We start from the raw sequence: 12,723 nt of genomic DNA on the forward strand, positions 1-12,723 counted from the left end.
CTTTTTGGTTTTTCGAGACAGTGGGTTTCTCTGTGTAGTCCTGGCTGTCCTGGAACTCATTCTGTAGACTGTAGACCAGGCTGGCCTCGAACTCAGAAATCCGCCTGCCTCTGCCTCCCAAGTGCTGGGATTAAAAGGCGTGCGCCTGAGGACATGATGGTGAGCGTTTGTGGCGACAGGGGGTTCTGAAGGCTGACACTCAAGACCAAGGTCATTCTAGGCTACTTTTGTTGAGACCTCCCATCTCAACAAAACAACAAAACAGGATGCTGGGACTCCACTGGGGAAGTGCTTGCCTAGCACACACAAAGCTCTGGCTTAGAGCCATTCCCCCACCCCCACCCCATTTAAAGGAGTGGTTCTCAACCTGACGTGTCAAACGACCCTTTCACAAGGGTCACCTAAGACCATCAGAAAACACAGATAATTCCATTACCATTCATAACAGTAGCAAGATTACAGTTATGAGGTAGTGATAGAAATAATTTCATGGTGGGGGTCTCCACAACATGAGGAACTGCACGAAAGGGTCGAAGCCACAGGAAGGTTAAGAACCGCTGACATAAAGCCGGCGTGGTGTGTCACACTTACAACTCAGCACTCTGAGGCAGGAGGATCAGAAGTTAAAGGCCTTCCCTCACCACAGTTGGAGGCAGGCCAGGGAAACACAAGACCCATGTAGCTCTAAAACGTTACAGCATCCATTGCTTAGCCTATGTTTCCCTAGCTTGACTCTAAGCCTTGTGAAAACAGAAGGCAATGAGCTCTGGTTTCTGTGTGGAACATGATCCTTGGGGCTTCCTTGGCCACAGCAGAATGTTCACCCAGCCGGTCATGATCTGGGGCAGTGAGCAAGCTTCTTAGCCTCTTCCTAGGAAGTTAAGGCCCCATACTCTCCATATGTGGGTGAAGACAGCAGAGCTGAAGGATCTTTGAGGTAGCTCAAATCACCAGGTGAAATCACCAATCCTTCACTGTGCCTGTACTAGTTACTGACCTGTCTGTACTAGTTACTGACCCTTCGATGTCAGAAAGTCACCTATGTTTACACCAAGCTTCCTTTGAAATAGGTCACATATTCCCAAGAGCAGCAGCCTTAGCAAGCTCTGGGGCTGTGGTTAATACAAGTGCTTCTAAAGTTGGTTTGAAACCCAAGCCCAGGGCTATGGATACAGTTCAGTGTGCAAAGAGCTTGCCTAGTATGTATGAGGCTCTTGGTTCCATTCCAGAACCATAGAAACCAGGCACACCCCTACAATCACAGCACTCAGTAAGTAGATGCAGGAAGATCAGAAGTTCAAGGTAATCCTTGGGTACATAACAAGTTTGAGGCCAGCCTGGGCTCATGAAATTCTGTCTCAACAACAACAACAAAAAAGGCAAAGCTGGAGTTTGCCCACTGAATCTGTAGTTCTTATGTACACATCAACTATATGAACCACTAGACAGAGTTCCACACAGAAGCATTCTGACCTCCTTGGATCAAGACCAATCTGTGAGTCCAGGTCTTCCTGGTGATTTTACATACAAGAGGTCTCCTGATAAACCCAGCCAGGGTCCCATAAGATAAAACAGGGCAGTTTCTGTTGAGATTTCTATATTAGTTTGTAACTTCTCTCTGCCCCCCCCCCAAAAGTTCAAATAAACTCAGAGAGCACACCATAAAGTGTGGGTCTCGAACCCAGGGGGCCTTGCCGGTGGTGGCCTCCAAACACAGCAAGCCACAGAGGCCACAAAAGCTCACTGTGGGGTGCACTCAGTGTCTGCTGGCTAGCAGTGTGTCTCAGCCCAATGAGGAAGAAAGCCCTCATGCAACAAGGCACAAGAAAACAATTTATTTCTCACAAATAAAGCCCACAGGACAACACAGGCCTAGATCTCATTCTGGGTCAGTCAGCCAAGGCTACTACTTTTTGTAATATGGGGGCTTTCACTGGCCTAGAACTCACCAAGTAAAACAGGTTAGCTGGCCATGGAACCCAACACCTCAACCTGTCTCTTACCCTGAGAGCACCAGGATTATAAATAACCACCATCGCACCCAACACTTTTTGCACAGGTTCTGGAAATCAAACTCAGGTACTCATGTGTGTAAGGCAAGCATTTACCAACTGAGGCATCTTCCTGGCCCCAGCCATTTCTTAAACTGTGGCTCCATATCCCAAATGAGGCCGTGTAACTGAATGTATATGTCAGAGACAATAGCAAAAGGTTCCTGAGTACAAAATAAAAAAAAATTTAATGCAAAATCAAGTGTCTAATGAAGCCAGGTATTTCTGGCAGTGAGCTGTGTTGTGTCATGTGACTTTGCTGCAGCCTTGGTTGGTTCTGAGCACACACCATGCCAACTGCCCTGGAGTGTGTGACTTGGGATCATGTCATACAACCTAAAACTGAGAGCTAAGACTCCTATATGGTAAGAACTGCAGTGTTTTTATACTACATAGAAAGGTTCCTGCTCTTACAAAAACCTAGTAATTATGGCAAACTATTTTCTTATCATTCTTCAGTATGTCTAGATTTGTTAGGTGGCTTAATTTTAAAAATTAAGTCGGGCGGTGGTGGCGCACGCCTTTAATCCCAGCACTTGGGAGGCAGAGGCAGGCGGATTTCTGAGTTCGAGGCCAGTCTGGTCTACAGAGTGAGTTCCAGGACAGCCAGGGCTACACAGAGAAACCCTGTCTCGAAAAACCAAAAAAAAAAAAAAAAAAAAAAAAAAAAAAAAAAAAAAAAAAAAAAAAAAAAAAAAAAAAAAAAAAAAAAAAAAAGGATGCCTTTAATCCTAGCAGTTGGGCAGTTGGGAGGGAAAGGTGAGGTAGGCTGATTTCTAAGTTGGAGGCCAGCGGCCAGCATTGTTGGGAGCCGCACGAGCCCCACGTTCGGGCAGCCAAAAATATCTCGGCCCGAGCAAAATGTTGAGGCCCTGGCTGCTCCGCGTTTGGCAGCCACTGTATCCCGGCCCAAGCTGCCGCTCCGGTCCGCGGGTTGGGGTTCAGCAAGAGAGAGAGTGAGGACGGAATCGAAGAATGGAGACCAGACAGAGTGTGTTTCAATCCTGTTTATTCTTCAGTCTCTCTTCCTCTAAGTGTCTCTTAAAAGTGTCTGATTCTCTACCGTCTGCCTCTGCCTTTTATATGTCTCACTTCTAAGCCATGCCTTTTGGTCACACCTTTAATCATGCCCTTAGGTCTTATCTCAAAATCTGATCTCTACACTTCTAAGTCACGCTCTTAAATCACACACCTTTAATCTCACGCACCTTTAATCTCACACACACCTTTAATCTCACACACCTTTAATCTCAAGGTATCTAAACCAAGATTATCGGAGTGTGCTCAGCTGTTGTAGGCTATTGTAATCCAAGTCTCATGTCAGGGTATATGGCTCAAGATGGCTGCAAAGCTGATAGCCGCTTTCTGCTAAAAGTCGGCCCCCAAAACAGCATGGTCTACAGAGCAAATTTCAGGACAGCCAAGGCTACAGAGAGACACTGTCTGCTGGTGTGTGTGTGTGTTCAGTTACTTTACATTAAAAACCATTATTAAATAAGTTTGGGCTTGTGATTAAGACAGAATTTCCAACTCTTTCTGAAATGGGCACAAACATTTCTGCAAAGCAACTGTCTCCACATCATAACTCTTTTACTTAGTATACTTTCTAGTGTATGTACTCCTCAATGTGTATGTGCACATGTGTACACAAATGCACATGGACGCCAGAGGTCAACATCAATTGTTTTCCTAAATCACTATCCTCTAAAAAAAAAAAAAAAAAAAAAAAAAAAAAAAAAAAAAAAAAAAAGTAGTCATTTGGGGAGGCAGGAGCGGGTCCGTGCTGAGAAGTCCATTTCTCCCGCCATCGTGTCAGACTCGATCTAACTCAAGTCGCCTACACACATACGCACAAAATAAGTAAAAATTAAAAAAATATATTAAAGTTAAATGCCACCCCGGGGAAAACATGCAAGACCCTATCTCGATACTAAAACGAAAAGGGCTGCAGATATAACCCAGTGATGGTGTTTTAATTAGCAATGGTGAGGCCTTGGGTCCCTGTTCAGAACTGACAAAGGAAAAAGAAACACGGAGATTTTTTTTCCCTTAGGACCACTGGAGTTCCGTCCGTTCAACTATAAACCAAGCTTCAGGGTCAGACACCAGAAAAACTGCAGCCCAGCAGAGCTTACGTCGATATATTAGCATCTTAACTGAGCTAGGACTGCCAGAGTTCGAGACCAATCTGGGTCACAGTAACATCCTGTATTTTAAAAAAAGAAAAAAAAAAAATCTGCTTCCCAGAAGGAAACATCCTGCCGCGCTGTCTCCTAGTGGAGTTTTCCTCCGCCACTGAAGCCCCTAGCCATTGAAAGCCCGCCACTTCGAATATTTAGGGCTCACAAGTCTTGGAAACTTCCTCAGTCAGACGGCCAGGGATAGGCTTCCTAGCGATCTAAAAACCGGGATGTTAGAAATCAGCAAAAGCCCGCGGGTCTCACTAAGACAGCTGAGAAGCGCTTCCAACAAGATACCACTTTGCCTCCACACCTCGCGGCCGCCCTCCAGCTACAACAGGAGTTGGCGCACGGCCACAAATCGCGCTTTCGCCACATCCTAGGAGGTCTCCAAAAAAAAGCAGAAATAAATTTCTTTCCATAAACACAAATTACCATCGCAAGATAAAATTGGGCAACAGAAACTAAGGTCTACATATTTTTTTAGCTGTTCAAACAGCTTGTGGCCGTGGCGAATCTACCACTGTTACTTCCGGAAAGTGCGGGCTTCCTACCGGAAGTTGCGTTTCCTCCATTTTGTGGCTCGCTATGGCGGCTGTGTTGAAGTTGCGAAGAGGATGCGGCGCCTTTGACTGAGGGGGTAGGCCAGGCGAGGCATCAGGGACGTTGTTCGGCACAGCAGCAGACCGGCCCGGACGTCGGGGACGCTGTCATGTACGGTGCCGGCGGGGGCCGCGCCAAGCCGGAGAGGAAGGGCGGAGTGAAGGAGGAGGCCGGGCCCGGCGGCACCGGCACTGGGGGCAACCGGGTGGAGCTTCTGGTGTTCGGCTATGCCTGCAAGTTGTTCCGCGACGACGAGCGGGCTTTGGCCCAAGAACAGGGACAGCACCTCATCCCCTGGATGGGGGACCACAAGATCCTCATCGACAGGTCGGTTCCTCCCCCCACCCGTCGACCCTCCCCTCCCTCGCCCGCTTGATTTCGCCTGATGTTGACTTGATGGCCAGGACCGAAAAGGGGGTTTTGCGGAGCCCGGGGACTCGGGGGCCTCCCTGCCCCCACGTTCCCCGGCGTCCGGGGGGAGGGGACGGTGAAACCGGCCCTAAGGCTCCGGCCAGAGCTGGCGCCGCGCCGTCGCCGGAGGGATCGACTCTGCTCCCGCAACCCCTCGAGCCCGGGCTGCTGCTGGCGACTCAGCGCGGTGGAAGCTGCCCGGGCCTCCCGCCCGCGCCGTGGGGCGGGTGCCGCTGTCCCTCCGCTGGCTGTGCGGGAGGGAGCCCGGGAGTGCGCTTTGTTCCTCCGAAGCGCCGCACGCCGAGGCCGTGGGTAGAAGCTTCTTTTGGACCCCGTGAGTTAGCCTGAACCGTCTCTGGCCGGCTTGACTTTTGGCGTCCGGCGAGCCCTTCCCCGCGGTTATGCGACCATTTGACCAACCGCGGTAGTTGGTGAAGTTGCTGTCTGTTGGAAGCCGGTCGACCCCGTGCGGACCTTGCTCTTAGGGGTAGTGTTCTTAGAGCTGGTTTCACTGTCTTCTAAAGCTGAAGGGTGGAGCTGGGTTTACCTTTGTGTTGTTTCTTTTCAAATCACACCCACTTAAGGGTACCCTGAGTTGAGGGTAAAGGGGTGGGAACGTGGATTTCTGAAGGTGTTTGATTTGAAAAGGATGGCATTACATGATTGGGTGGTTTGCTCCCCACCTCTCTTCTCATTTTTCAGTCCCTCTTTCCTTCTCCACCATCCCGGGTTTGGGTATTTGTCCTTCCGTTGGGCAATATTGCTTCTGGGGCCAGGACTGAAAGGCTAACTGTGAGCAACCAGTAAGCTGTGGAGTGGTTTTCTCCAAGTGAAGGAAACCCATCGTTTGAGACAAGTAAAACTGGATTCTGCAAAGACTTGGAACTTGCATGACTGTAGGGATTACCTCTGAGCTGGCCAGAACGGACACGTTAATGACCAGTAGGCCTTTCCGATCCCTTACATCTCCATTTGGGGAGTGATCTAGGAAGAAAGGACTTGTGAAGGGGGTGTTGCAGATCAGATCGGCTCTGGATCTGATGGTCCACTCTGCTGGAATGTGCTCTGCCTTTGACCCTCGGTTGATAGCAAGTGATGATGCTTCCCAGGCACTTGTGGTGATGTGTACTGTTAAAAGTTGGGCAAATGCTGAAACCTCTACTCCATAGACAGTTTCCAGATCATTCTGTGCGTGATTTGAGTTAGATCTTCCAAAACCGGTGGGGAGCAAACACCACACATGTATATGTGTAATATTTGAAAATAATTCATTTGTAAGTTAAGGAGGTTTACATCAAAGTTAAGCAGATTTTGATAATAAAATAAAACCGTTGGGGTTCCCAGGAATTTTTGGCCTTTTTCCTGTGGTGTGCATTTTCCTTCCTTAATTTGGTCTCCATCACAAAAGTCAACATGAATAAATCATGCAAACTTTGGTTTGTCACTCCACATTCACCTGTGCAACCTAAATTTGAGACTTAAACTTCACTAACTGATTTGTTGTCTGGCAGTTGTACATTGACAGCATCTCCATTGAGTCTTATGTTCAAACATAGCAGAAAGTGTTCTTCTTATTCCTAATTTGATAAAGAACCCATTGGTCTTCAACGATGTGTCTTCATCCTGGGACTTAAAGTTAAAAGGGACATACTGATGCTGCGCCTTCTGATGGTTTTGCCGTGTTTGCAGTGAACCTCCTTAAACTGCATGTATATGTCACTGTTCCTTTGTATGTGTGTCTCTCTACCACATAACCCAGCACTTCTCTCCTCAGCCAAGTGGCTAGGGGCGAGCCTAGCCAAGATTTTACCTCCAATGGACGCAAGTTTCTTTGGTGAAGATCTCTCCTGAGAGTTCGAGACTAGCAGGAAGAAGCGAGGAAATTTCGCCCGTTTGGTTCTGTCGGATAGGTATTTATGGACTCGGTCTGTGTGAATGTAAGCTGTAATATTTAACTACTGAGAACAGATATTTTTTTGCAAGTGGCATTGAATGGTTGACCAAAGCATACATGGTAAGAACTGCTAGCAAGGGGGATACGTTTTTCTGCCCTAAAGGATTGTCTGCCTTTAGCTCTAAGTTCTGCTGTGCTGTAGAGAGGTGCTTAGACTTGGTTATGATTATTCCAGTTTAAAAGTAGGTGAGAGATGACTAGTCATGTTAAGTATAAATCTGAAGCTTTGCATTTGTTTTAATATTTTTATTTCATTATTTTAATTGGTAAGTATGTGCATAGAGTGTCACAAGCAACCAACATGGGTGTAGACTTCCCTCCAGTGACCAGCATGTTCACATTACAGATACGACGGGCGTGGTCACCTGCATGACCTCTCTGCGTACGATGCTGAGTACGCCACGTGGAACCGAGACTACCAGCTGTCGGAAGAGGAGGCGCGGGTAGAGGCGCTGTGTGATGAAGAGAGGTATTTAGCCTTGCATACGGACTTGCTTGAGGAGGAGGCAAGGCAAGGTACTGCTCAAGAAAGACTTACTTTAGCCACACCTTTTTAAAATTTTAAGTATTTAAAAAGTTACTCGGTTCATTTTTATACTCACTCTTTCTGATATTATCTTGACAGTACCCAGTGGATTGGAAAAACAGGAGTCTTTGCGTTCTGAGAGGACCTCAGGATAGTTTATATGTAGAACCACAGAGAATTTTCCCAGCTTTTGAGGGCAGACTGGGATTTGAAAAAAAAAAAACAAAACAAAACAAAAAACAAAACTCTTTAACTGTTCTTCTTTAACAGTATCGTATGAATTAAAATCGATGTTCTTGTCTTTGCCTTAATGATCTTTAATACAATTCTTAATCCCAAAATTTCCTCAGCAGGAAGAAATTTTCCATAAAAGATGTGTATTCTTCTATCTGTGGGTAAACACGTACTGGCAAAAAGTACATGCCAATAGATACCAAATGTTGTTTCCAGAAACATTTTCTCCACAAAAAAAAAAAAAAAAAAAAAAAAAGATTGGAAAGGTGTATTGTATGCTTCACTGATAGTAGTTGCACTCTAGAAGTGTATGAAGTTTTTCTCAGTAAACTTCCATTTTTGTTAATAAGATTCTCATTTTTATTCAAGAGGAAGAATACAAAAGGTTGAGTGAAGCCCTGGCAGAGGACGGGAACTACAGCGCCGTAGGCTTCACTTACGGCAGTGACTATTACGACCCATCAGAGCCCACAGAAGAAGAGGAGCCTTCCAAACAGAGAGGTAAGGGGAAGGAAAGCTCGTTCCTGGTGGGCAGTGACCACAGCACCACCGTCTGGGACACTAGTGAGGGCCCTTCTCTTGTTGGAGCAAAGCTAGAGACTAGGAGCTGAGCTGTGAGCAGAGTAGACAGGCAGTAGTTTTGACTTTGATTAACTGCCCAGATCCAGAGGCTTCTCGCCTGCTCCTCTTAGGGTGGGTCTCACTGAGTTCTTATGGGATCCTACTTCTGCATCGAACACACACTTTTCCTGTCTTAGTCATCAGGTCTTGGCCAAGGCAGCTCCTATGAGAGAAAGCATTTAGCTGGAACTTGCTTACAGTTTCAGAGGGTTTTAGTCCATTATCATTATAGTGGGGAGCATATCAGCAGACAGGTGCTGGGACAATGGCTGAGGACATATTGATCCTTAGACAGAGAGACAGACTCTGGGCTAAGCATGGGCTTTTGAAACCTCACACCCCACCACCAGTGACACACTTCCTCCAACAAGACCACACCTCTTAATCCTTTTAATTCTTTGAAATGTTATAAGAAGTGACTTTAAGCCACTTCTTGGTGACTAAGGATTCAAATGCATGAGCCTATGGAGGCCATTCTTACTCTAACCACCCCACTTCCATAGTGGGTTTCCATTCTGGGAACATCTGGATATCAGGTTTGCCTAGCAATTGTTAATATTCTATGTCTCCTATGAATCTCTTTCTGCATATCCTGTTTCTAGCAGAAGCGTCCAGTAGAAAAATGCCTGAGGGGCTGTTGACACTAAAGAAAAAACAAGACTGTTAGTATAACATTAAAGTTTAAAGTCAGTGCCCTCTCTAGGCTAATGTGGTACTTTGACCATAAAGAAATTGCGCTGTCAAAGCTCCAAGCACTTAGAGTGTAAGCAGAGTCTTTCTGTGAACCCTGAGAGCATCAGTGCCACATTAGCTGTTCTCAGTAACAGTGATATGAGCTTCAAAACCCACACAGTGACTCCCACAAGTTGTTCTCTGACCTCCACACACTGTGCAGCCACACACAAAATAACGTATAAATTGGTATTCACTTGGCTAGTGAAGTGTATTAGTACCTTAGAATTCAGAAAAGGAGTAATGTGTAGGACCCTGTCCAGTGTGTAGCAGGCAGATGTTAAATGGACTTGAGAGAGGTTTAGAAATCTGTCTTCAGTACTTTCGTTTAAGAGGGTTGTTTGCTTGGATGGCAATGACTTGATTGCTTTACAGTTTGGTGATCAGAATTGAATTTTCCAGACTTTGGTTACCTTTGTTACTGTTTTGGGTCCACAGAAATAGTTGAAGGGGGTCTTGACGCCGGTTAATGCGTCTTAAACAAGAGCCTGGGAGAGGCAGAATTAGCTCAGAGGTAGAGCAGATCTAGGCTTTATCCCCAGCATGCTAAGAAAATTACCCAGTTAGCACAGAGCAGACTGAGATAGTAGGTGTATAGTAATGTCAGAGGACACTAATGACTTTAAGATCTATCATCAGGGGTCTAAGGAAGTTGGTAAATGAATTAGATACACGTCTATGAGGATCCATGTAAAAGCTGGAAAGTGCTAACAGGAGCCTCTGGGAGGTAGAGTGGGAGTCCCTGTTCAGTAGCCTGAAGATTACAGAAACAACGTGTGCACTGTGGCAAGCTCGTGCCCACATTTAGACATACAGTCACAGAACATTTACTGAGTGCCTGCTAAGCTTTAAGCATTGTGTTCTGGGGAAGGTGGCCATGCAAGTGAGCTGGGCTTCACTAAAGCAGACAGAGACAGAGACAGATGTAACAGAAGCCTATGCCCAGAGTCCTGGGGTTGAAGAAAACCTAGACTGGAGTCCAGATTTCCACCTGGCCCAGAAACATGCTCCTGTTGTTGCATCTCCCCCACCTCTGCAGAATCCATGAATGATGCTATTCAAAACATGAAACAGAAAGCTAGAAGGGGTTTCCAGAAGGAGTAGCGCACCAGTACAGAGTCAGGAAAAGCCCACACTGCGTCCTTGCCTGCTGTTGGTTGCTCATCATGCTGAGGTTCTTCTTCTTCTTCTTCTTCTTTTTTTTTTTAACAGAAAAAAATGAGGCTGAAAACTTGGAAGAAAATGAAGAGCCTTTCATCGCCCCTTTAGGATTAAGTGTCCCGTCTGACGTGGAGCTGGTATGTGTGCTTCTTCACTGGCCTCCCCCAGTGGTTTGCTGCTGCTCTTTGTGGTGTCTAAGAGTGTGAAGTAAAACTCAGCCGCTGTTTAGATGCTTTGTGCTGCAAGATCATTTGTGACTTTTAGGATAAAGAGCATAGCCCATTTACCTCAGAAGAAAAACGGGTGTCAGGTGTGGTGGTGCACAGCTGTCGTCTTAGGGCTTGGGAGGCTAAGGCAGAAGGATTGCAAGTCCAAGTCAGCTGAGTACTCCAGACTGGGAGCCTATCCCCTAAAACAGAGGAGGAGGGCTGGAGATTGACTGGGCAAGCCAGGGTTTGGCTGAGATGCTGCCATCTACATACCAGTCTGGAAACTCTTGTGCTCAGGGCAGTCTTGTGGTCAGCAGAGTTCCTGCTTCTCACTTTGCTGTGAGTTGTGGAGCCACTTGCTCTTTGCCGCACATTCACTGGACACTCTTGGGTCCATGTGATGTGTCCTGGATGCCCTCCGTGGATGAGGAAAGCAGAGGGAGGGCTCTGTGAATGCACCTGCCTGTCTCTGTTGGTGGTTCATCTGATAAGCTGTTTCAACAGTCCCCTTTAAATCAGGTTTGAAACTGAGCTTCATGGAACCCAGGCTGGCTTCAGACTCAGTGTGTAGCTGAGATTGGCCTTGAGCTCCTGATCCTCTCTCCTCCATCCCCCCAGGTGCTGCGGTAGCAGGCATGTGCCTGTAGCCCAGTGTTTATAAGCCATGTTTGGAAAGGGCTCCTGAGGGGCCGTGTCAGGAATATGTGTTTTCTTGGACATTATTTTCACTCACTGGCAGTGAAAGTGTCAAAGGTAAAACTGTTCCAGGTTTTGTGCTTGGCAGTGTAAATCATCAGGTGGACATGACTCACCCACAGTCCCTGTGACACTGTCCACACTGGTGTGGCCACCCTCAGCTCAGCATGGCCTTGAGGTTCTTGCTCTTTTCCTGCATCTTGTAAGTGAAATTGGTGCCTGGCCCTCCTTTTGATGTCTTTTACAAATCTGGGTAGAAATTTCTGTGTGCTTACTGTTAGATTTGCTTCTTTTAACTTTTTTTGCTTTGGTGAGACCTGAAAATATTTATCTGAAGAGTTAATATCCTAAGTTTTACGGTGATACATATTTTTAGTTTTATTTTGCTTTTTTTTTTCTTTTTTTTTAAGATTCATTTTAAAGTATACACATCTGTGGGGATTTGTGCACATGAGTGCAGGTTCCCTCGGAGGCCAAAAGAGGGTGTGAAATTCTCTGGAACTGGAGTTGCCTAATGCAGATGGGTGTTGGAGATCAAGCTTGGCTCCCTGGAAGAGCAGAAAGTGTTCTTAATCGATAAGCCATCTTTCCATTTCATATTGGTTCTGATACGTGCTGTTTCTGCAATCCCCAGCAGACTATCATTGAAATTGAACCTAAAGAACCATTTGCTATATTACCTATATTTTATACTAAATATATTCATTTAAGATTAACTATGTATGCAGGTATCTAAGGTGGCCAGAAGGAAAAAGAGTTCCAGGCAAGTGTGAGCCTGAAGGTGCTAGGACTCAGACTTGGGTCTTCTTCAAGAACACTCTGTGCTCTTGATACTGGGCCATTTCTCCTCCTCTGCCCCATCTTCTGAGACAGGTTCATCTTGTATACCCTATATCGGCCTCAAACTTGGGGTCCTCTTTATCTCCCAAGTGTGAGGTGGTGTGTGTGTGTGTACACTTCTGCAAATAGAGACTATGAGTCACCCTCAGATTCAGAAACCATTCACCTTCACATGAATGCTGGGGATTGAACTCAGGTCCTCGTGCTTGTGCAACAAGCTCTTTATCCACTGCGCCTTCTCCTCAGCCCTTTTGTTTTTCACACTAAAGATTTTTTTTAATGTCTGTTCAAATATAAAAACAAAGATACTGTCTTACTGCTGTGAATAGACACCATGACCAAGGCAACTCTTTTTTTTTTTTTTTTTTTTTTTTTTTTGGTTTTTCGAGACAGGGTTTCTCTGTGTAGCCCTGGCTGTCCTGGAACTCACTCTGTAGACCAGGCTGGCCTCGAACTCAGAAATCCGCCTGCCTCTGCCTCCCAAGTGCTGGGATTAAAGGTGTGC

The 12,723-nt window shown here is 46.2% G+C and overlaps 1 protein-coding gene across 7 annotated transcripts in view; it reads left to right on the forward strand.

Annotated features, from left to right (window-relative positions):
* The first annotated feature begins 4,796 nt into the window (after window positions 1-4,796).
* The window catches only part of Sfswap (splicing factor SWAP), a 70,077-nt gene continuing 62,150 nt past the window's right edge, over window positions 4,797-12,723 (forward strand). For 3 of the 7 annotated variants that reach the window (XM_076922999.1, XM_076923001.1, XM_076923002.1), the window contains exons 1-4: window positions 4,807-5,161; window positions 7,546-7,715; window positions 8,329-8,460; window positions 10,525-10,610. In XM_076922999.1, the coding sequence (XP_076779114.1) occupies window positions 4,944-5,161; window positions 7,546-7,715; window positions 8,329-8,460; window positions 10,525-10,610 (606 nt within the window). In that variant the 5' untranslated portion in view covers window positions 4,807-4,943. Of the gene's footprint in view, window positions 5,162-7,539; window positions 7,716-8,328; window positions 8,461-10,524; window positions 10,611-12,723 lie in introns of those variants that run through there. The other 4 variants (XM_076923003.1, XM_076923004.1, XM_076923005.1 and 1 more) reach the window with 2 other exon arrangements.

This window comes from Arvicanthis niloticus, chromosome 24 (assembly GCF_011762505.2).
Source record: "Arvicanthis niloticus isolate mArvNil1 chromosome 24, mArvNil1.pat.X, whole genome shotgun sequence".
NCBI lineage: Eukaryota > Metazoa > Chordata > Mammalia > Rodentia > Muridae > Arvicanthis > Arvicanthis niloticus.